At 44.8% G+C, this 25066-nt stretch overlaps 1 protein-coding gene across 1 annotated transcript in view; it reads left to right on the forward strand.

Annotated features, from left to right (window-relative positions):
- Window positions 1-263: 263 nt before the first annotated feature.
- Window positions 264-25066, forward strand: part of LOC138631514 (rho GTPase-activating protein 7) — a 68813-nt gene continuing 44010 nt past the window's right edge. The window contains exon 1 of the mRNA XM_069716507.1: window positions 264-521. Coding sequence (XP_069572608.1) covers window positions 401-521 — 121 coding nt within the window. The 5' untranslated portion in view covers window positions 264-400. The remainder of the gene's footprint in view (window positions 522-25066) is intronic.

Here is a 25066-nt window from a genome sequence, read left to right on the forward strand (position 1 = left end):
GACCGGCCTTCCTTTACCAAGACATCCTCACTCTCGAGGTCTAAAACTGGAAACTGGTCCTCACAAAGATGGATAAAGACACGCACAACTTTCTGCAGCTGTAGGGAGGGAAAGGACAGGGGTGTTTCACAAATTGCATGCAGGCTTTTTGCATCAAGTGTCAGCCCCCCTGCCGCCTCCTCTTCTTCCTCCTCCTCTTCTTCCTCCTCCTCCTCCTCATCCTCCTCCTCCTCCTTCCTTACTTTACAGAACTCTTAAGTCAAGCACGCACCATCTGCTCTCCGGAGCGAACGCTGCTGCCCACATTGGTTAGAAACTCTCCAGAGACGCAGAGATTTTAGTGGGTTTTTTTTCCTGTTTTCAGTGGAAATATGCAGAGGCGCTGTTGAATTTGTGGAATATGGCTCAGACCCCATCGGTAAAAACTCCACTGCGGAGATCTTTCAGCGAGCACGTGAAAGACTCCACCAACAAGGCTTGGGATGTCTTCTGGAAGAGTGTGAGGGAGAGGCGGCTGTGGGGTGAGTCGGGATGGGAGGACGAGGAGTTTGTGCGAGGTTGCACCAGTGCGTCGTTGGCCGTAAAAGGTCGTTTCTGCAACTCCGCAAGAAACTGATATCGGGGATGGGAGATGCTTTTAAAATAAAAAAAAATATTTATCTCTGTATATCATGATATAGTATGTTTTCTAGAAATGTAGATAATATGCAGTGTAAAGTTTAAATAACTAGATGGGAAGGTCAGTTTTTGGACACAACATTGAAGTTGGAAGTTTCACACGGAGATTCTGATGTCATGGTGTTTAATTAAAAGTCGAGATGATGTTTAGAGTCATTCACAGCTTTTGCCTGCCCCAACGTGTTAAATTGGCTCCTTAGAGATCAACATTTTTCATATACATTTGTTTTAATCCATCGTCTGAAAATCTATAAATCTCCAATTTGCTTGTTTTTTTTTGTATTTCTTGCAAAAAAAACACAAAAATTCAAAATCAAAAAGCAATTTAAATCTCAAGGAGCCATAATTCTGTCACTGCTTGAGAGACTCTCTTAGACATCTCCTATATATGGATTTTAGTACGCCTATTTAATACATCATAAAAAATGCTGAAAGCTAACATTAAAAAACAAAACAAAACAAAAAAACTGTGGTCCAGTTGAGCCTGGACAGCAGCTCGGACGTACCGTGATGCCTCATGATGCCAGTTTGCGTCACACTTGCATAACGCGTTATGGAAGATTGTTTCTGAGGTGTTTGAACATTTTAGACTAAACGGATCAATACTGAGCTGCTATAAATGATTAAAAACAAAGTTGAGCCTGAATTCAATCCGCCTCACCTGCAACAAAGGCTGTAAACCCTGATGTCTAGTTTGTGGACACACTGAGCCTCTGTGGCAGAGGTTCCTAAACTCATTACACCATGTTCCACTATGTACCGAACCAAATTTCCCAAGCACCACCTCCCCACTGCAGAGACCAATATTATTTTCTAACCTTTCTCGAAAGGTTCTTCTGACTTGTCGGGTCCAGGGTCGTCACTTTCCTCCTGTGTTTTGGACCCGTAGTGGGTGTCGTGCCGCTGGAGCCCACCGAGACGCTCCACCGCTTTATTGGGGCCAGTTGGAGTTGTTTGGCCGTTCATCGATGCTGCTGCGTACCACTAGGTGGAGCCTTTGCGTACCACCGACGGTACACGCGCCGCAGTTTGGGAACCGCCGACTCGTAAGAAGTCTGGGCTTTGTAGGTCTCTTCAGGGAATTTCAAAAGTTTTTAAGAACAAGCTTTCATCGTCGTAACATCCCGGCCAGCTGCCGCCTCTTGCTGTCCATCACGATCTTGCAAGACAACTCGAACCAGCAGCAGCAGCAGCATGCGAGCTGCCGCTGTGACCGATTGTCGTTTCACGTCTGATTGTGCTTCGCCGTGCCCGTTGCGCGCCGTGAAGGGTGACTCACGGGTTGATACTCGAGGTGCCGAAAAGGAGTTCCACGAATTTTCAGCACGTCGTCCGCACCGACAACCCCGCTGGGCGGTCAGAGCATCTCGGCGGCTTCCGGGCGCTTGCAGCTCCTCAGCGGGGAGTCCGGCGGTGTTTGATCACTGTTGACACGAAGCCGGCTTTAATAGCTCGGCGAGCCGGGAGGCATGGATGGATAAACAACAGGCCCGCTGAGCGGTGTCACTCCTGGTCGTTTTGTCTCTCCAGCTCCGTATCTTGCAGACGTTTTTGCATCATTTCGTGTCTCTGATGTGGCGGTCTTGTGACGCCTTCAGGTCATTTGGTGTCGCTTCGTCGGTCATCCTGGGGCCACTTTGTGGTGGTTTTGGTCGTTTTTGTATCTCGTGTTCGGTTGTGTTGTGTCTCTTTGGTTATTTGGTGACACCATCTGGTCATTTGGCTTCTCTTTCTGGTTGTTATTACGTCTTAGTTTTGTCATTTCCAGTCTCCATTTGGTTGTTTTGTGTCTCTTTGTGGGATATTTGGAAGGTGAAGACCTTCCTGTTGCCTGCCCTATATTTTCATTATTTCCAGTCAATTTGCTTTCTACTACTGTGGACCTTTTGTGCAATTTTGGGCTGCAAACAGAGATACATTAAAAAATAAATCTGTTTTAAATAATCTGCCCTCTATAATAAACAGTTTTTGTTTTGTTTGTTGATGGAGACATTAGGGATGTTTTGGCACCAAAACAACAACATTCGGTTTTTTTCTTTTCTTTTCTTTTCTGAGCTTAACAGGCTGGCTGGTCTACCGGGCCCGCAGGTGGGCTGTGAGTGATTTTTGGCTGCAGTGGGTTAATGCAGCGTCTGAACACACACACACACACACACACACACACACACACACACACACACACACTGGCCCAAAAGCGTTTTGAAATGAAAAAGCTGTCTGTTGTTAGAGTATCCGCTCCTCCATAGACACATCCAACGGTGTGTACTTGGAATAAGCTGCTGTCTTTTTCCCAGCTGGAGTTTAGCACATTTGCTCCCCTGATGGGCACATCCAGGCAACTCAGGCACTCAGTATGTATTACACATTGCACTTCTAAATACAAAATCCAGTACATTTCAGTTGATGCACCCCCCCCCCCCCCCCCCAAAAAAAATAAAAAAAAAAAATAAGCCATAGTGACTGTGGTTCGTGCTAATGTTTGGACAAGCATTTGAAATAATCCGTATAAAAAAATGATCTTCCTTTTGAAAAGCTCGAACATCTTACCGCTAATGAAGGAGTGCAACGTGTGTGCATGACCCGCAGAGGCACGACTGCCATGTTAATGGGAAACGCAAAAAGACTGAGATGTACATTTTTCCATTGACTTCGGACCGATGTCATCACATGTTCCTTTTTCACATATCGAAAGGCGAACCGGCAGAAGGAAACCCTGCGTGTTGAGTCTCGTATCGAAACAGTAGAGCAGGACGCTACGTTGCTGATCAGCAGACTGCAGCATGACGAGCATGTTTCTAACCTCCGAAGCTTTTAGTCACAACGCCGCAAAAGATTCCCAGCGGCTCCCTGCAGGGTTTTAAATGAACTGCATTTGAATGAAATTAGAGAAGTCAAACGTTGAATAATCCATCTTGTTCACGCCTAGACTCTCACTGAGCGCTTCTTAAGACTCAATCTGACTCTTTTTCCTGCCTGTGTTTGTGTACGAATGAAGAAGTGTGTGTGTGTGTGTGTGTGTGTGTGTGTGTGTGTGTGTGTGTGTGTGTGTGTGTGTGTGTGTGTGTGTGTGTGTGTGTGTGTGTGTGTGTGTGTGTGTTTAATTCCGACAACTGGTTCTGCCCTTCCAGGGAGAGTTGATACCGGGCCCCAGCTGTGTGTGTGTTTGGATTAAATCAACACAATGACGTTGGAGCACTCGGGCCTCACTGATTGGCCGAGACGGATTATGTAACGGTTGTGGTTCGTAATCTTGTAGCACACGCGCAACATTTACACACAGCCGAGAGAGGAAAGCAGCGAGGCTCAGTTTTTGGATAGACGGCGGCAGCGGCACCGTCTCCGCAAACAGAAAATGTCGTTCGCTGAGTCATCGAAAGTTGCACGCTGTGACTTCCTGTATCCTGTTTCAAATTAAAAGCTCGGATTCAAATGAATAGCTCATCTCATTTCATCGTCTCCCAGCACTGGGAGATACAACCTCTCCAGACTGGGTCTTGAGAACCCAATTTCACTCTGTGAATATATGGGTCTGGCGACGCTCCACAGGGAGCCGTTTGCAGTCGTTCCATCGTACCGGTTGCAGACCTCGAGCTAATTTTGTCCAATCAGCACGCGCCGAAACCGGCCGACACTCTGTCCACCAAAGCACTTTTTCCTAAGTGAAGCATATTTATTGAATGTTTTTAATGAACGGCAGCAGCTTCACGAGGTGCTGAGCATTCATTCTGCACTGAGCGCCAAATGTTCAGTGGTGGGTTTTTTTTGTGTTTTTTTTTGTTAACGCTGCGCTTTTCACTGTCACCAGCCGTCCGACAACAGTGAAGGAGGCGGCGGGACAAAAGCGAGTAATGGCCATGTCGGTGATTGGTCGCTGATTGGTCCGCCCTTCAGAGTGGCCGCGCAAACGCGGACTAACCAACGGCCGAGTTCCTGGACTGTATTCACAGCGAAGAAAACGGAAGCTGTGAGCGACAGCCAGGCAACAACCGTCTACCGCAGCTTTACGTTCAAATACACAGATTTTGTTTCTGGACCAAAATCAACTTGCCAAACTTTTCATCTAAGCGGTGATAGATTCACCGGCCCGGTTTATTATTTATTCAGGGGGAATAAACTCAACATTTCAAATGACCCAGCCAGCGGTATTACTTGTTATTGACGTACTGCATGTACTCGTCCCATTCGTCGAAACAGAGGTGTTCTTGCACATCTTGTCGGGGCAGAACCCAGAATCAACCCGCTCTGCACTCTGATTGGTTCCAGCTGCTGCTCTCGTGGTGGGACATGATTGTTATTTTTCTCTTTTCCTAACCAAACTGCGTGTGAAGTGAACCGGATTCGTGTCTCTCCTGAGGAGCGACAACTGTTTTCAGATGCAGTGTGACCACGACCCGTGAGATTAACCTCTCTAATCCCCGTATCCGTCTCTCGCTCCGTCCGCCGCTTCCCTTTCATCGCTCGCCGTCTTCCGAAATGTCTCCGCCGCAGGAGCTCCTCCCGGCCGTCCTTCTTTCGTCAGCCCGTACTAATATTTACCCCTCCGTGAAAAGGTTGCCGTAACTCGCAGCCCAAATATGGCCGTCCGTTGCAAAGGTAGGCAGCGTTCTTCCAAACAGAGTCGGTGCCAGACATGCTCTGTAAACTTCGCCGTAACTTTGTCCTCTCTGACAGGACTGATCATCAATATGACAGGGTGACGTTGTCCAGAAACTCACTGCCAGATGCGAAGTACAAATCCCTCTAGGGACGGAGATGTCTGGTGAGGCCAGAAGGAAACCAGCAGTGACATCGCCCTTTGGTTTTTGAGTGGCCGTTATGGAGCCTCGAGTTCGGATGTTGCCGGTCGCCATCTTTGCTGGTTCGGAGCGGTTCGGAGCAGGATGTGACCATATTTGGACGAGCTGGGAGGGGAGGGGAGGAGCGAGCGGTAGATCTGACTCGATCTGATTGGAAGCCCGACGGACATCGATAGCGGAAACCTGACCGCACCACAGGCCTGTCAATCAAACAGACCCCCCCCCCCCTCCAAAAAAAACCACAGCATTTTGAAGATTATTTTCAGATGGGCCGCTGGGAAACTAATAAGAAGTCACTTTAGCTAACAACACCGAGATAACTGGCGGAAAAAGTTGACTGCTTTTGTATTTCACGAGACAATCTATGGAGGCTTTTGGAGCCAACCCCTAGTGGCCATCGGTGGTATTGCTGCATTGGCCTCATTTTTCAGACCTGGAAGCCTGGTCCACTTTTATATACGGTGTATGGGTGAGGCTGGGCAACATGCAAATATTCACTTTGAATGTTTTCTTAAATCAAGTATAGTCCTTAGAATTTAGACTTTTAACAACCAAAAAGAGTCCTCATGGATTTTCGTTTAGTTGGTGATTTTCTCAGAGTAGGAGATGATGTAAAAGAATCCAAAAGGGAAATTTGATTAAAGCTGGATTTATGGGAGTTTTTATTGACTTGAAGGGATCTTTCTGAAGTCATCATGTTTCAGCTTCTCGGCAAGGAAAAGACTCAGCCGGGGAGTTTAATACGGCAGAGGGTCTTTGTTCAGGTTTACAAGGCCACCGTGTTGTGAAATTTTCTCAGCTTGTGCAAAATCACATCTTTTTTAGATTATTACCTCCATAAAATTTCAAGTACAATCTGTGGACATTTGCATTGAGCCTTTGCAGGTGACGAGCAGAATTGGCATCATGGGGAGCACATCAGCAAAGACAAGACGCAATGAAATCTGATCTAACGTTCAGCTGTGTCCGTTTTCTTTGGTAATCAAGCAGATGTTTAAATCATTTTTTTATTGTGTTGTTGCGACGTGACCAATACTTGGGAAAATGGGCACTTTTTGTGTACTTTTACTTTGTTGGATTACCAAAGTAACTCTTTTTACAGTGTTGTTTTGCTTTCTGAATGTGTTTTCCACCAACAGGTTGTCATATTGAGGGAAAAATCTATAATTTTTCTAAAATAATTAGAAAAAAAAAACATAATTTCCTGTCACTGCATTCTTTTTCTTCAGATGAAGCTACGGCGGCTACCACTGTTTATTTACATAAAGAGACAGCAAATTATACAGTGATTTTACAGTTAAACAGCCTTGCATAATGAAGTGGTTCTTCAGGATAAAGATGATTAAAACTGAAAATGAGAAAGCGGAGAGAGGCCGAGGCTCCGAGCCAAATGTGATGGAGAGAATCGATGTGAAGGCTGGTGTTTGTTCTGCAGTGATCAGAGACGGGCCAAGCTAAACAGCCAAGTGAGGAAAACTGGGATGGGAACCTGGGTAACACACACACACACACACACACACACACACACACACACACACACACACACACACACACACACACACACACATACAAACATACACACACATACAAACATACACACTGAAACAAAACACATAGTTTCCCCTCATGTCTCCACAGCTTTGACAGAGAAAGGATAACACACACACGGTAACACACACACACTCTTTATCATCCGGTTTCAAACAAACACACACACACACACACACACACACACACACACACACACACACACACACACACACACACACACTCAAACAGAGTTTTGGTCTTGCAACTTGTGTGGTAAATGAGTCTGTGTTGGGGCACAAGGAGATTCATTAATGGAAAAGGACGTGTGTGTGTGTGTGTGTGTGTGTGTGTGTGTGTGTGTGTGTGTGTGTGTGTGTGTGTGTGTGTGTGTGTGTGTGTGTGTGTGTGTGTGTGTGTGTGTTATCATCTGTCTTCAAACTGCAGAAGTACATGAGGAAGAGCTTGCGTGACGCACCGAACCGCGGGGTTTAAACACTGGAGACGAAAGGAAAATAAACACTCTTTATTCTCCCACGGTGTTTACAGGGCTGCAACTACGACAGCAACATTACGGACAAAACTCTGTCCGTTAAAGTGGAATCTCAGCCGTCAGTGCTTGTCCTCGCTGAGGGAAGGACGTCCATCCCTGCAGGGAGCACAGACAGACCCGACCGACCAATAACGGAAGTTGTAGCTGCAAAGTACCTCCTTCTGGAGTTGCCACTAATTTGAGACAGATATAACATGATTTAAAAAATGTGTTGGCATACATCAGATATTTTTTTGTTTTTGTTTTTGTCAAATACAATGCAAAAGCAAAGGAGAATGGACCAGTGGTTTTTCCCTATAAGTTTTCCGCAGGTTTCGGGTCATTAAGTTCTCACAGGGAACTTAAAGCAGCTCCTGTTTCACCAGAGGCTAACAAGCGCAGAGTGCGCAGCTTATTAAAAGCAACAAATGCCTGTTAAGCCACGCATCTGTCGCCAAAACAGGTAACACAATTGTGATAAAAGCCCTTACGAAATAAACGAACTGCGCGTCTCAGATCTCTGGAAAGTGTCGTCAAAAACCACAGCTGCAGTTACTGCTCATCGCCATAGGTGGCGCCAAACAGAACAAAACGACGATCTTTGAGAATATAACTTTATCTTCTGTATTATCCTTCTGCGTCGCGGCAGCTCCTTGTTTCTGTACGGTAGATGTTAAGGGAAGTGAGTTTCAGCACCTGTTACGCATGTTTTTGTGAACAAACAAAAAAAAGACAAAATCGAGCAGAACTTTTTCTTTTGCCATTCAATTTGACTTGCGTATGCCGGTGTTTACCAAGCGTTCACTAAGCGACATGTATGTTGACAAAAAAAATGGGATACGAGTCCTTTTGAATAGAAATCCTAGACGTTTCCTCCTGCTTTCTTCCGGTATTTCTTTTGACTTTTTCTCCTCTTCATCTCTTTCCCTCTCCTCATACATCCGTCCGTTTGTCGTCATAGCAGCCTGGATTTCATCAGGAGTTATTACCTCATCCCGAACACAGGGACCACATGCCTTCCATCTTTTCCTCTTTACATTTCTTCCTCTATGTACCCTCTCCTCGTTTCTGCTCGTCTCATTTTAATCCCCCCCCCCCCTCTCTCTCTCTCTCTCTGCTTTGCTCTTTTTCTCTCTGTTCCCCGTCACTCTGACGGTATTCATATGACAGGCTCAGGGGAAGGCTGAGCAACGTGTGTGTGTGTGTGTGTGTGTGTGTGTGTGTGTGTGTGTGTGTGTGTGTGTGTGTGTGTGTGTGTGTGTGCGTGTGCGTGCATGCGTGTGCGTGTGTGTGTGAGGCCTTTTTGCTATTCAGATCGACGCTACGGTTAAAAAAAAGAAAAAAACCTTCCAGATGTGAAGTGAAAAAAAAAAAAAATCCAGCTGGAATAGAAAACAAAGGATTCAGATTTCAGGTTGTTTTTTTTTTTTACTCCCAACATCAGCAGAGAGAATATTTGAAAATTGTCTTATTTACCGAGAGGCTCCCCATCTGCATGTTTTCTCTCACCGTTCATGAATATTTGAACGTACGGCAGCCTCGAAATCCTTTTTATCAAAATGTTTTTGATTTGTGAAGATGCAATCTGCAAGTGAGAGAAAATGAGAATAAGAAGGAGGCCGTTTTTTTTTTTTTTTTCCCTGTTCGGAATGAGAACGACAGACTTTCTGCTCCGAGGCGAAAAGAAAATGTGCCCGTAATGCTGCTGCAGATGAGTCAGAAAGTGGTTTGGCTCGGCTGAGCCATTCAGGAGCCTGTTAACACCGCCATCGACCACGTCTTCCTGCGCAAGTTCATCTTCATGGTTTCAGTGCCCACAGCTTTGTGTTTTTCTACCTTAAAGTACGTCCGGAGAATGACTGATGAGTGGTGGAGGGAAAAAAAACACGACACCTTTCATTTCTGGTTCACGCCAGCCGTCCATTTATTTATCCATCCATTCTCCTTCACGTATCCAGATGTGCGTCCTTCTGGAGGTTGGCTGAGCGTTCGCAAACTTTTCTGGAGGAAAAAAACAACAACAAAACAAACCTACACCAAGTTTTTCTCAATGGAAACTCATTACCCAGCTGATTCAACAAATAATTGGCACATCCTGGCGTTGACAAAGACAACTTCCTGTCTTTGTTACGGTGCCATTGCTGTGCACTATAGATATCAAAATACATACCAGTGACGCGGCATGTTAAAGACACGACTATCCTTAGCTTACACCTTCTGTTTGTACCAGTCGATTCTCACGACAAGCTGCCGTATTTTAGCTTTTGGAATATTTTTGCAGAATTCTCTACACTTTCAAAATAAGTTTTTTTTCTTTCAAAATAAAATTCCACGTAGTGATGGGCTGTACCAACCATAAAGTTGTATCACAGTATTTTTTTCTGAGTTTATTTGGGAGGGGGGGGTTACTAATTGTTGTGTTATGAAGTTGTAACTGTTAGTGACAAACACGTATGCAGTTAATTAGAGTCTCCTAATACACTCCGCACAATGACACGTCGTGAGTAATGCAGCAAAATGGTGGTTAGCTACAGGCATCACTTCAGATGCGTAACCGCACATACATTTTGCTTCCCCGTAAAGACAGGAATTCTATCAGCTATGAAAAATTCCTATCTTATAGCGTTTCAATGTTAGTGTACATCAGATGAACCAGTATACATAAGAAAATGGGTCCAATTTCCACAGCACAAAAATGTTATTGCAGCAATTTGCAACCTCTTAATCTATTTTCTTTTCTTACAAAAGTTTAACAAAATTCTAACTTAAACCTCTTTAAAATGCAGAGATGACGCAATTGAGGAGTTTTTCTTTCAAAATATGAGCCTGTTTTGATGCAAAGCTTTAAATGCATTAGAGAAGATGAAAAAAAACAACGAGATGAGGTTGTGTTCTTTCATGAAATAACCTGTAAATCGTTTTGTTCCGAGGTCCACGTTGGTTTCTTTCCTGTCAGCTCTTTAGGTCGAAGCGTCTCTGTAGTTTATCTGCATTATGTGTCTAGTCTTAAAAGAACGGCAGCACCATTTCATCGAACTCGAGCATTTTAAAAGTCTTCCGCGTCCCCGAGCGCAGATTTCCCAGAATTCATTCAGACATATTTTGCAATTTTGTTGTCCAGAATTCGATATAAACATTTGTACAGTTTAGACCTCTTACTATTTGTTTGTAAAAGTGACCGACCAGCCGGTCGGCGGGGTTGATGAGGTTAAAAAAAAATAGAAACCGCAGTCCCCACAATGAAATGCAATGAAAAGCACCTGAGTTTTGTGTTAAACCAGCGGAGGGAGCGGGCTTTGAAAAGGAGGCAGACTGAAAAGAGGAAAAACATGTTTTCAGCAGAAGCCACAGTCCCATATTCTACAGTATCTATTGAGTTGGTTTTATTATCTTGGAGGAAATGTGCTTTAGCTGCTTCCAGAGAGAGCAGCGGAGGAGGCCACCCGAGAGCCGCGGCGAGACCCAAAATGGCTGCTTTTCTCATCACTTCGCTGTAGATTTTCAGACAGGAAGGGTGTGGCAGTAAACCAGGGCACAGCAGAGGAGCAGAGGAGCAGAGGAGCAGAGCTTATCTGAAATGAGTCTGCTCTCCGGGAGCAGCGGGGTTGTGTGTCCTGGGGCTCAGAGACTCTTGTTTGTTCGAGGTACAACAGATGACTGTTCATCCCGAGGCAGCCACGCTTTCTCCAGTTTCAGTGTAGTTTAACTCACTCCATTCATGAAATCCTCCTCATCCCCTCTCTGCCTCAGCACTCGTTCATTTTCGATTCGCAAATCGATCGTTTCACCCGTTTGAAAGAAAAATGCCAGAAACCGTTCAAATTCTTTATTTGACTGCTTTTCAAATTAATACGCATACCGTGATTAATTTTGCTCAGCAGTTAGTGATCAGGAATGATCGTCTTCTGCTGTTGAAGTCAGGTTAAAAAAAGAAAGTAGGAATACATTATACTAGTTCCTGTTTTACCACCAAATACAATCCAAAGCTTTTATTAGGTGTCTGAACAACTGATTAACCAACACAGACTTTTTTTTTTTTTCTTCTGGTAAAGTCATGAAATGGTAAAAACAAGGAATCGATGTTTAATTATACTGAAACAAGTCCAGTTGTATCGCATAGAGGACTTCTTGCAGATGATTTTGTTTTGGAGGAACAGGAATAAGGCACATAAAGTTCTTTTTTTTCTAAACCCTGTGGCATTCATACCTAAATGTCCGAACCATGCGCTGTATGTAAAAGTGTTCGTAGCTCCCGGGTCTGAAAAATGAGTCTGATGCAGAAGTGCGTTAAGCTGCAATACCACCGAGTGCCACCAGGGGTCGATTCCATAGACTCCCATTCAACTTCTCTCAAGAAATTCAAAGTCAATACATTTGTTCCACAAGTTATCAAGGTTTTGCGAACTAAAGTGTCTAAACCAGCCTAAACAGCCAGCCGGTCAAAAAGAAGTATCTGCAGCTAACTAATTGTCGTTTTCTTTTACCAGAAGTTCATGATATAAAAAAAAAAAATGGGAGATGCATCATTTGCTAATGCTAACATACTCTTTACTTGACGCAACATTGTGCAACTCTTGGATAAAACTGGTGAATTAAATTCACACTCTTCCACACTTGGCCGCAACCGTAGGACATACGCGCAGCAATTTATACCTACTAGTACATAAAAAAAAGAAATAAAAAAAAAAAAAGAAGCTGTTTCACAGAAAAATCATTTAAAGGAAAAATGAAAAAAAAAAAACGATTTTCTTTTCGGAGAGTGACGCTTCTCGCGCAGCAGCAGCAGAGCGTGGACACGTTAACTCGAATAGAACGAGAAAATGAGGTCTGTTCGGGGGCAGCGTCGTGCGCTGCGACTGCTTTCCGTCCGCCTCAACCGGCACAATGCCGCCGCTGTCCCGCATTGTCCCAACCAATTTGTCGCCCGCGCCGTTATCATGTGTCCTCCCACAAGATTGGAAAAGTAGTAGAAAGATAAATAAACAGATTCTCCTCTCCCTCCCCTCCCTCCCTGCGGTTAGCAGAATGGGAAGTTATTCAGCACCAGACACAAAAATGTCGACTGTATCCAGGGACTTCTCAGATATGGAAATAACTCATTCGGGTCGACGCGCATGCCGGAGGGAGCTCTCCAGGTGAAACCCTGCGTGAAATAACAAAAGGCTCGTGGAAATTACAAACACAACTCCCGCTGCTGGGGCTTCAATTTAAACCGGACCTTAGTGGACCAGGAAGTTGAACGGTGACACGGGAAGCAGAGGAGGGAAATCGGCTTATAGGAGACATAAAGTTACACTCAGAAAACGTTTTTTTTTTTTTTTTAAAGACATGTATGTTGCTCAATATGTTACTGTCACTTATTCATACGCAAGTTTACTGAAATGGTATCGCCGTCTGGCACCAAGGTGAAAAAAAACAAAACATGATGATGTCAATCAAACAGATGCCCCCCCCAAAAAAAAATGCAGCTTTATGAGGCCTAATATCTAATTAATGATGGAATTATTTTCAGATGGACTGAGAGAAAAGCAATAAGAAGTAGAGAGTTTAGAAGGATGACACCAAAATAATTTATTGACTTTGTGTTTCATCAGAGAGTTTAATTGGAGTCGAGGGAGCCCAATTATTCTGTCCACAATCACTCGTGAAAAAGACCCCGAGATACTTGAACTTGTTCAGCTGAAGCATGCAACTCCCTCCCGACCTGCAGGGGGCAATCCGCTGTTTCCTGGCAGAAAACCATCTCCTCCTCCTCCTCCTCCTCCTCCTCCTCCTCCTCCTCCTCCTCCTCCTCCTCCCAGCTGCCAAAGCTCCAACCTTTTGTAAATGGTTCATTTCAGTATTGAGTGAGTTTTTGTAGCGTTTTAAACTGGAGTGTAAATGAAACGGTAACCAACACAGGGAAACTGCTTCATTCATAAACCATGCGATATCTCGAAGGTCAGGTCGTGCTTGTCTTGTGGAAGTGACTTTACAGAATGTTATTTGAAATAAAGTCCAAGTGGGGATTTTTTTGACCTTCATCTCTTTCCATCACTTTGACAGTCGATTCTGACCAAAATCTCATCAACTGCTTCACAGTACACAAACTCGCATCTCTCTTATCCGAGTGCACAGCTCTCCCAACATCCCAACAGTCAACACAACCAAAAAGAAAAGAAAAAGAAAAAAAAAATTGTCGGTTTCAACACTCTCTACTTAAACTTGAATGAAATGGACTGAATCCAAAAAAAAATAAATAAGTTGTACTCTTTTCCTGGTAGTCCAAAAGTACTTGAACCTTGAGCAGGCTACAGCTCCACTGTAATATATATATTTCAGAAACGTGTGGACAAACTGCAAAAAAAAACAACCAAAAAAAATCATTTCGGAGTGAGCGTCGACAGGCTGAAAGCCAACAAACCGGGCGTGTTGGATCGTTCGTCGTCCGGTCGGTGACGTATTTCAGCACCTTACCGAGCCTTTTTTTTTTGTCCCGCCGTTAGATTCGGTCCGACTGTCTTTGGATAAAAGAATCGGCATCACGCTCGAACGACGGTTTTGTTTTTTGTTGGTTTTTTTTCCTCGCTGCATTTCCGCTCGGGTTTGCAGGAATATTTGGAGCGTTCTGGGATTACTTGTACTCATTATGCACGCGAAATGATCCTCCGTTTGGGAACGCTTGTCAGTCATTTGACATTTCAAATGTTCTCTTCGCCGTTCTTCCCACTTTGAAGGGGATAAAAAAAATAACAACCAAAAAAAACAACGACAAATGAGTACGCGACAGCGGGGCTGCAGTTCATGCATGTATTCATGTGTGCTGCGAGTGTGCGGTGAAGGGTGTTTAACTTGTGCAGTTGTTCCTGCCCGCCGATACGCGTCGCCGGGCCACGGTCGATTGGTGCTTTTGGAGCTTTTTTTTTATTTTTTAATCTTCTACCTGCCCCGTGTTGCTGTCATTCCCATCATCGCGGGACGGGACACTTTGTCTGCTTTTATAGCTTCATTCTGGAGCCGCTAACCGATGAACAGATGCCAAAATGTTTTTTTTCAGAAACGGTAAACGAGCATCTATATTCGCTCCGCGTCTGATGGCGCGTGCATTTGGGTTTTGTGTCGCCGTTGCTACCGAACTTTTCTGCTCGAATACGGCAGCCTCGTGGGGCCCTAAAAGGGAGCGGCCCCTGTCGTTGGCGAAGATGAACATCTGCGCTCGGGTTCGCGTCCGGACAAAAACTTCCCACCGAATCCCGGCATCTTCAAAACAAAAGCGTCGGAGCCGCTTCTCAGCTGGAGGCCGACTGGCTCCGTGTGCAGCTGTTTTCAATACGTGTCCGAATGGTTTTTGTTGCGACTTGCTGCTTTTGTTAACTTTGAAATGACTCATATGTACAGTAAAGGGGATATACTAATTATTTTTCAAATCGCATTTTTCAAAAAAGGGAAATTTGTTTTCAATTTGTGAATCTTAAGGAAAAAAAAAAAAAAAAACATCACAAGAACCCACAAGACGAGGACGAGACCTGGTATATTTTTGGACCCTGAATGCAACACGACAGTATTTCATTTGAAATTGACAGAGGAGGCCGAGGGCGACCGCTGGTACGTTCATGTTTATGGGTGCTGTTCCTGCTGTTGTGTTCCAGCCATAAACGGAGCATGTTGGAAAATATTCTCATTTCCCTTTTTTTTTTTTTTTTTTTACTTTTTATTCCTTGGAGCACTTCATTTGACAACCGTCTACGAGCTTAAACTGTCCTCCTGCAGTGTAGTTTGCAGGAGGGAAAATTCAAATTCATTATTGTGATGTTTAGGAACATAAACCTCTGATTTAAATTTTTTTTTTTTTTTTTTTTTAAATCCCTTCAAATCAATCAAAACCAAAATGAAAGTGACAGCTGTCGCAGGTGCAGGCGAGCTCGTTTCCGTTTTGTATTTTTTTCACCCCGCCGGGTGCCGAATCTAGTTTGAGAAGCACCGACCCCATGACGTCCCAGCCGGGTTTCACTTCTCGTCGTCGCGATGTTGTAAATAATTCAAATGAGTGTCCGCCTCAGAAGTAGAACAAACATCTCGAAAGCATCCACAGTCTGCAGAGAAGTAAACGGTCTGTTTGTTAAAAGATGTGAAACCGCGTCGTTGTCCTTTTTAAAAAAAAAAAAGAAAGAAGAAGAAGCACACAGCCGATCGTGTTACGAAGTCTTCTCCTTCGGCTCACATGATCGTAGTTCAATGCTAAAGAAGACTGACGATCATTTTCTCTGTTGAATTCCATTCTGAATCCCAAACGCGCTGTTTTTTTTATTTATTTTTTTATTTTACGTTTTATTTTATAGCCCTATCGCCCCAAATCATCAATCGTCGCTAACGAGTCTGCTTTCGATGGCGACGGTTGGATTCGTCAAGAGTTTCCTGCGTGGGGGTTTGGGAGGTGCTCATTCACCCGGAGGACACGGTGTGCCCGTCTTGAGCGCCGGCTGTGCCAGACGGATTCCCCCCGGACGGAAGACACCGGCTCAGGCTGCGGGTGGAGGCCCCTCGGCCATAAAGTGATGCAGCACTTCAGCTGTTTACAAAAAAACAAAACAGAAAAAGAAACCCTGCGGGGCTCGGGGCGCCGCCGTGTTCGCCGGGAGGGAACCTCGCTGTTTGGCGGGTTGCGCCGTGGCTTCCCGCCTCGTCCCCCCCCCCCCCGCCTCGCCTGCACCGCGCGGCATTCCCGCGAGCGGCGTACATTGCGTCGTTGCTCGCCTGCTCTCGCACGTTTTTCCGCAAACGTGTGGAGGTAAATATTCGACTCCCGCGCGTCGTGGAAAGCCAGGAACATTTCGGGCCCGGTTTTCTTCATTTAGAAAAAAAAACTATTACGTAATATTTGGACAGAAGGGGCGGAGCTGGGGAGGAGTAAGCGATACGTCAATCAAACCAGACACGCCCCCCACCCGCTCCCAGAGTGTTTTTGGAGCCAGCCCCTAGTGGCCCCCCGGTGGTGTTGCAAACTTTTACAGAACCGGACACCACGTCTCATTTTTGTCTATGACGACGGTCTATGATCGCACTGCATGGCTTTTGTATTCATTCATTCCTTCATTATTTGAATTTAGGGCTTTTCTACTCCTCGAGGTAACTGCAGTACTCGGCATCAAACACCCCCCCCCTCCCCTCCCCAACTCCCACCCCCACCCCACACCCCACACCCCACGCTCAGGTCATCAGCCATCGTCGTCGTCTGACGGATGAAGCGAAACCAAGGTGGCGGTTTTATTTGTCTTGTCCCGCTCTCAGAATAGATTGCATCAGTCGCTCAGAGAGCAGCCAGACCAAAAAAAAAACAACAACAATAAAAATCATTTAAAAAAAAAAAAGAAATGGGAGATTTCCGTCATGAATGTAGCCGTAGACTTGGCGGTGTCGCTCCAACATTAATCCCGATGCGGTTGTTACTTTTGTTGTTGTTTTTGTTTACATGTTTGGAGTCCTGTGATACTCGAGGCTGAGGATTACTCGTCTCCCGCTGCGTCGTTGGCTGCGGCAGCTCGTCCGGGTGGCTGCAGACCCCTCCGCCGATTCATCTTCGCGCGCCGCGAATGTGGCTGCTGCTGATAAAGCGAAGATGGCGTTGTTCCCCTCAGCAGGAGGAGGAGGAGGAGGAGGAGGAGGAGGTTCGGATATATATATATATATATATATATATATTTTTAAATATATATATAGCGGCGATAGAGGGAGTGAGATCGGGGTCCAGTGATGCACCGTATCTTTTTGAGCATCTTTCTCCTCCTCTGCTGCTGCTCCACCTGTTTGGGCTCCACCTTTATTCTTTATATATATATATATATTAAGTTTTTACAAAAAAAAATAGGAGCATGAGTGTAAATTTGTGGCTAATGTGTAGTTCTGTCTCCGAGCCAGAAGGCAGACTGATTACCAACCCTGAACTTTGAGAAGGTGGATGTCTGAAATAGTTTTGATCACACGAGAAGAAAAATTCAGGTTTATGAGAATTTATTCTCTCGGAAACAATTTCAAAGTGTTTCAAATTCTTTGCCCGCATTTACAAACCCAGCGTAGGAACCAGGGACTGAGGTTTTGAATTTTGCTTCTAAACACCCGCGGCAGGAATTGAATATTCACGCGAACGTATTCGTGTCATATTTTCTATGAAATTATCGTTTTTTTTACATTTTAATTTTTGTTTGCATCGAACCAATCAAATCATTTTTTTTTTTTTTTTTTTTTATAAAAGCTAAAGAAACATCTCAGGCTGAAGGTTTGTCAGACAAAGTGTTGTTTCTCTTTCCAAGCTCAGTTCTTGGCGTTTGCCCTGTTTACTCTTCTGCAGCTCAAGTAAACGAGCTGTCGGAGGCGACCAGCAGGAGAGAAACTGAAAAATACCTCCCATGGATCCTCCCTCAGTTTCAAGCGAGCACCCCGAGGAGCTCCTCGAGGAGCCCCCCCCCCCCCCCGGGGGGGCCTCCCCGGATCTCTCACCGCTACCTTCTCCTCAATCTGCTGACGGAGTCTAAAACTCCATGACAACTTTATCTAACACAAAAACACTGTTCAGCTGAGCCGTGTCTGTGTGTGTTTTGCGTGTCTGCTAATGATCTGATATAGTTTTATGGGTTTGTTGTGGAGTGTGTGCATGCATGTGTGTGTGTGTGTGTGTGTGTGTGTGTGTGTGTGTGTGTGTGTGTGTGTGTGTGTGTGTGTGTGTGTGTGTGTGTGTGTGTGGTCAGCAACAACACGCCTGCAGGGATTGAGATGCGGGGAGAGAGAAAATGAGAGAGGCCGAGAATCCAGCCAAGAGGCGGTGAATGGAAACACAAAAACACACTGCAGCCAAACACACACACACACACACACACACACACACACACACACACACACACACACACACACACACACACACACACACACACACACACACACATGGTATTGCAGTGCTTTGTTGCAGCTTTACCTCTACTGAACCCTCTGAGCCAAGAGAAGAAAGAAAAAATTGGGATCCGTGGACTCTTATCTTACTAAAAATCTGAGGAACACACACACACACACACACACACACACACACACACACACACACACACACACACACACACACACACACACCTACACCTACACCTACACCTACACCTACCTCTCTTTCTCTGGATTAGGGTTAGAGTAAATCATGGACTTTAAAAAAAAAAAATTAAAAAAAAGATGCTGCCCCAGCAACTTTACATGTTTTCCTTTCCGGAGGAAGTCAACCTGCTCCTCTGTGCTCCCGTCTCTCACACCGGATCCCTCTGTTAGGCGACATCCAATTTGCAGTTAGCTCACTTTCCATTTGCAGTTAGTTGGCTAAATGTGAGACTCCGGGGATGCGAGGAGCCGAGTGAAGTTATTGTGGCGCTTCATTACTTAACTTTTTTTCCCCCCCCGGGAGCCAAAATCCAGCGGAAGCGGGAAGTCGCCGGGGGAGAACATTTTGGCGGCGAGCGTTTGCTCCGGTAATTTGTCTTCTGAAATTATTATCCGGGTCAAGCTCAGTTTTATTCCCCGCGGGTGTTTAGAAGCACGCGATGTTGTTGTTTTTTTACAGGACTGTTGTTTATTTTTGCTGCTGAGGTCTTGTTCAACCTGTTAAATATGAACCTGTTTAATCCCACGAGACACGGTTGTGTTTCTGGAAGCTCTAAAAAAAAAAAATGGTGTTGTTGGTTTTGGGCAAGAAATTCAACTTGAGAATGGAAAAAAAAAAAAAAAAAAGAGATTGTCTCAATTAACTGGTGACGAGTATGAAACTTCAAAAGGCCGGATTAGTTTACTCACTGCTTGCAGCTTAAAAAAAAAAAAAGATGCCTCTCGTCTAAAAAAAAAAGGAATTAAAACACTTTAAATAACAGATAGAAGTATCATATTTTGTACGTAAACTCTTTAAAGTGTCTGGTACTGATAGATTCTATTTTCTAACCCCTGAATATATATTTTGCTTATAAGGGGTCTAAATGTGTCACTACTGTGACGAGGTATAAAACCCAATGTTTACCGACCTAAAATCTAAAGAAGCATAAAGTTTGCGCGTCGCGCGGTCCGAGGAACAGAATTCACGTGCTCAAATTTTAAGAAACAGTTTTGGATTAATCGGGTTTAATATTTGATACCCGGCCGAGAGAGGCCGTGCCAATACGGATAATAAAATCTGACTTGTATCGTATACAGAGGCAGGATCATTTATGGTTTAACAAATAAACGTTATCATTCAATGACGTCGGTGCGTTGAACTTCACTGGGAATACAATGATTTTAAATCATCATAGATTAAAACACACAAATAGAACAATTTCTAAATGAACCCCGACATCTGACTTATCATCATGTCATCAGAAAATTACATTATTTATTATTTATTTTTTATAATATAATATTATAATATATTATTTAATTATTATAATATAAAGTAAGTATAATATAAAATTTTAAATATAAAAAATATAAATATATATATATATATATATAAAAATATATTATATATTATATATAATATAAATAAATATAAATTATATATATAAATATATATAATATAAATTATATATATTTATAATATAATATAAACCTTTATAATATATTATTAATTATTTAATAATATATTATTTATTATTTATTAATTATTAAATCCACATGTCATCAGCTCTGCTGCTTTTTATACGCCATACTCGCCGCACTTTGAAGTCTCATCCAGTAAAACTCGATCGCGTCGATTTGAATGAACCGGGTGCAGCCGTATCCGTGTATCCTGTTGTAATCGTGTGTTCTCCGATTGCCGCTTTCTGTTTCCGTTGTTGGCTGCCGGTTTCCGCCTCCGATTCAGGAGCCGGCAGCTTTTAAAAGCGTCGCGCAAACTCCGCCCGGCCGCTCCATCCGTCCACCTGGCGGGGGGAGCCCTCCAAACAAGCGCTCCCACACTCGCCTGATTGTGTTTGCGGCCGTCTCTCTTTCTCTTCTTTCCATCAGATTCCACGCAGTCACGCCGACACATTGAACGACACGCAGCTGCGAGCGTCGCGTTATTGAGACCATAAATAACTTTGTGTGAAGCCTGAGCGTCCTCCTGGATAGATTTCAAACACTCATCGTTCTTTTTCTCTGAGAAAACTGATCTATTATTTTTATTCCAAATCCAGACGCCTGTAATTATAAAAAAAAAAAAAAAAATGGGACAGGCATTTTGACGAATTGATTGCTGGCATGAAAAGCTACAACTCATAATTAAGCTGCTATTAAAATGTCCCGTTTCAGACACGCGTGCGAACGCGCACGTTGCTTTTCAAAGGCTCTCGGCCGCAATCATCAGTCTCATCACTGTCATCGTTGTCTCAAAATGTGGCTGCCTGTCCTGTAATGGATGGAGAAATTGAATAGAAAATTACCCTGAATGCGGCCCAGCATCTGTTCGAGACAAATTTCTGATTTTCATCATCGCCATCATCGTTGTCATCATTAGTGAATAAATGGAAAGCCACGCGGAGTCGGCCTCCGGCCAGCAGTGGTGAAGTTGTTTGTTTTTTTTTTAAAGTAAGTTGCGGATGCCTTCGTGCAGTTATTCTGCAGCACCGCTTCATAAACGGAAGCGGTTCGACACCAACGGTGGCCCGGGGGGGCGGGGCAGCAAAATGTCGTGCGGGGCCAGTTGATTGACAGCCTCCAGTCGGGCCGAGGTGCGAGCGCCTCTGAGGTGATGTCATCGTGAACTAATCAAATTCTCTCTTTTTTTAATTTGTTTCCTCGGCTCGTATTTGTTTCTTTCTGTGTTTTGACTTCCTGTCGCTGCGTTCCTCTTCACCTGGTCATCCGGAGCTCTCCTGCGGTCTTTCCGTCGCACCATAAACGTCTTACTTTCTTTCTTTTTTTTAAAGATAAAATACCAGCACTTGAAGTTGCGTCCGCAGTTTTTTTTTTGTTTTTGAAACTTCTGTCTCGCTTCCTCCTTCCTCCGGAGCCGGTCAACCTGCTGCAGACCAGAAACAATAAATTGATTGCCCGGTGAGATGCCGCCGTCCTCCCTCTGATTGATTAGCAGGAGGAGATTTTCCTGACTGAAGCGAAGCGGTCGGCAGCGTTTTGTTTTGGAAAGCCCTCCGTCTCTCTCTCTCTCTGCGCTGTCAGGACTCCAGTCGATGACTCTTGCCAGCCGAGGCAGCTCCCTCCCGGCCGCCGATGCCAGACGGGTTTGTTGGAGGACTTTTACTATGCAAATGATTCTGCTCGGTTGCTTCGGTTTTAGTCTTTTTGGCCTGATGAATAAGCTCGGTGCCGTTAGATTAGTCCCCCGCGATGCACTTTCTCTTTTGCCAAAATGCAACTCAAACCCGCTACGTTGTTTTTTTGTTTTTTTTTAATATTGATCTAAAAGATCGCGTCGTTAAAATGTATTTTACATACTTTACATTCCCGTTGGCATTTCTTAAAGGGCGTACCGTCGGAAGATTGATTCGCTTTCTTTTCAAGAAGCCGCTGATTTGCAGTAACTTTTGAAATGACCTCCACATCCGTTGGCAGAAAGTTGCTTTCTTGGTAATACGTCAACGGGAACGTTTTATTCGCTTTCCGAACATTTATTCATTGATGTATTCTTGTCGCGGTGAAACGTGGCAGTGCGGCTGTGACGGTTATGAACCCCAGCGTGATGTCGCATTCGAGCGCTCCAAAAGAAATATGACACTGACTGTCTGCAGAAAAGTTTACATCTCTGAAATACAAAGCAATTCAGCAAATATATTAGTACATCATAATAATAATAATAATAATGCCGTTTTTTTTAATATGACTCATGATACCCAATTTTTACCCCGAAACAAAAAGCGTAATAAATCGTAATATTCAATCGCAATACTCTAAAAATCGCAACACATTTAAAATTACCACCCAAATATTCATCTGTCGCTTTCCAAGAGGTTTTTTAATTTTTTTTTTTTTTTTGTCCAAAGTATATTGTTCCTTTTCGACCTTTTGTACATTGACCGTACGTTTATTTTCTTTTCGCGTTTCGTCGGTTGCCGCGGTGACAAGAGGGCTCAAATCGCCCGCCGGGGATTTTTAGGCTCAAATGTTTCCGAGAGCAATTAACACTCGTGCATCCAAATTATTCGGCCTGGTGACTCAACTGGTTCGCACCAACGGTTAATGTGTTTTATAGAGGTTTGGTCCGTTTGGTTTGCGGTTTGTTTCGGTCTTGTTCCGACTGCGATGAAAACGGAAACCGAAAAAGAAGAGCCGAGACGACAGGAAGCGGCGGAGGAGGCGCGAGAGAGGCTGGATTTTGTGCCCCGCAGCCGGCGGGGAAATGTGTGCAGGGAGTCGTCAATATGACAATATCTCTGGCATCGTCTGAAGCAAATATACGTCCGGGGTCAGGAGTTAGGTGTTTTTATCTCCTGACCTCCACTGCTTGATGGGAGGGCTGGATGCTGCTCTGTGTGCACAAGAAGACGGCTTCACTTTTTTTTTTTTGGGAGAAAACACTGGATTTGCCAGAGAAAAGTTGCCAAAATTCCAACTAAGTGTAAACACCGCATAAATCTACCTGGAGACGTTCAGATACGTTCGCAGCCTCACTTTTCACTGCTGGACGCAGACTTTTCCTTTGAAGATGTGCTATATTTTTCATACTCGAACCGCGGAATAATGCATCCGCGCGCACTTAAACAGAAAACGCAAGTAAATGAAAGGTTTTCCTGAAAGATGATTAAGTAAGGTAATTAGCATTTGCTTTCTGTTTCACTCTGGCCAGCAGGGGGAGCTGCAGCATAATCCCAAACAGGACTTTTGAAGCCAAAAATCGATCTTTTAAAAATATATATATATATGTCTGTCATTAAATTAGTAAAAAAAAAAAGTGCAGGCTTTATTTTAACGCTCCAAAAACTGAGTATGAAAAAAATGGTAGAAAGGACCGCCAACCTAAAGTATTTTCACAACTCGGCAGCCGAGGAAGCCGGCGAAATAAATAAATACTGCAGATATGCTGGCGGCGGGCGATGCATTCAAACGCTGCGGTCATTTCCGGTACGCGCGGAACGGTAGTTTGTGCTTTGAGACGACAGCACGCTGTCGAAATTCAATTCCAAGGAGGCGTACTACCACGAAAGAGATGTGATTGTATGATTACATAACATACTACATATATATATACACCGAGGAAAGTGCGTCATTTGGAACCCAGCCAGCGTGTTGAGCGGCTGGGTTCGATCGACGTCGGCGGGCCGCCGGCGATTCAATCTAGAATAGTGAGTTCGGCCGATTGCCGAAAGTTGCTTCGACTAACATTTAAACGCGGCAGGTCCGACGCGCGGCGACGTTTTCAGCGGGCGGGTGGACGCATTTAACGGGGGAAAACCCCGCCCCGGCCGTCGAAAGCCTTTCCTCTTGAATTCCCGATCTCCCGCGTCCCTCCTGCGGTTCGCCCGAGGTTTAGCCGATTTCCACGCGCCTCTCCGCGCTCCCCCGGCTCGGCCGTAAACCTGCGCGCCAGTCTGTTGCTCTTTACGGATCAGCTTCTTTTCTCCTTCGTGAAGCGTGTGCGGGGAAACTCGGTGAGGCGCCAACCTCCCCTGCACCGGCGCCTCCCAGGCATATTCCTGCACATTTATCATACTTGTCGGATAAAGTGACTCTGATTTAGATCTCCCCCACCTCCCTCTTCCTCCCTCTGAGCTTTTCACATGGAAATGGCTCACGCCCACCCCCACCACTCCCGAAAAAAAAAAAAAAAAAAGAGAAAAGGATGCATTTATCTCCGGGTGGCCGAGCTTTTGCTCCCCCTTATTGCTTTCTTTGTCAGCTGTTTTCTCTTCATACGCACCGACTCCGTCTGACCTGCTTATCCAGCACTATCCGGAGCCGCCACGGGCCCGACTGAAATCCATCACGCCACCCGGGGCTCCTTATCACGTGGAGAGGTGTGATAGAAAGAGGCAAACACAGGTGGTCCTCGCACGTGGACGGTGGAGGTGGAGGGGCGGAGGGGGGGGGGGGGAGCAAGAGAGATCACAGAGGAGCCTGAAGGAGAGGAGGAGATAAGGCGAAAGAAGAGATGTGAAATAACAGTCGGGGGGGGGGGGGAGTAGGGAAGGTTTTAGGGGGAGCAGGAGGGAGGAGATGCAGTCTGAGAAGCAGCTTAGGAGCTGCGACGGCTCGGATAAGGCAGAGATGCGACAGTCTGTGGAAGACGTGGCGCAGATGAGATGGGCGATAAGCTGCGAGCGGCGCAGGGCCGACAAACACGGGAGAGACCGAAGCCGTGCGTCCCGAAGAGGCTTCAAAACGGCTCGAACCGCGGACGGATTAAAGCCCCGCGGGGCCGAAAACCAGCTGCAGGGCCCCCCCCCCGACCGACCGATCGGCCGAAAGTTAGTTATTAAAAAAAAATTTTAATGAATCGGCAACGATTGAGATTCTTCAATTATTTCAGTTATTTTTTTTTTTTTTTGTGGGTTAAAAAAAAAAAAAAAAAGAATCCCGAAAACGAACCCAACGTCTTTGGGTTTTGACTGTCGCTCAGCAGAGC

The sequence above is a fragment of the Brachyistius frenatus genome, unplaced genomic scaffold (assembly GCF_029030835.1).
Source record: "Brachyistius frenatus isolate BFR_SWC_R1_liver_20210118 unplaced genomic scaffold, ASM2903083v1 Contig_5, whole genome shotgun sequence".
NCBI classification, from domain to species: Eukaryota; Metazoa; Chordata; class Actinopteri; family Embiotocidae; genus Brachyistius; species Brachyistius frenatus.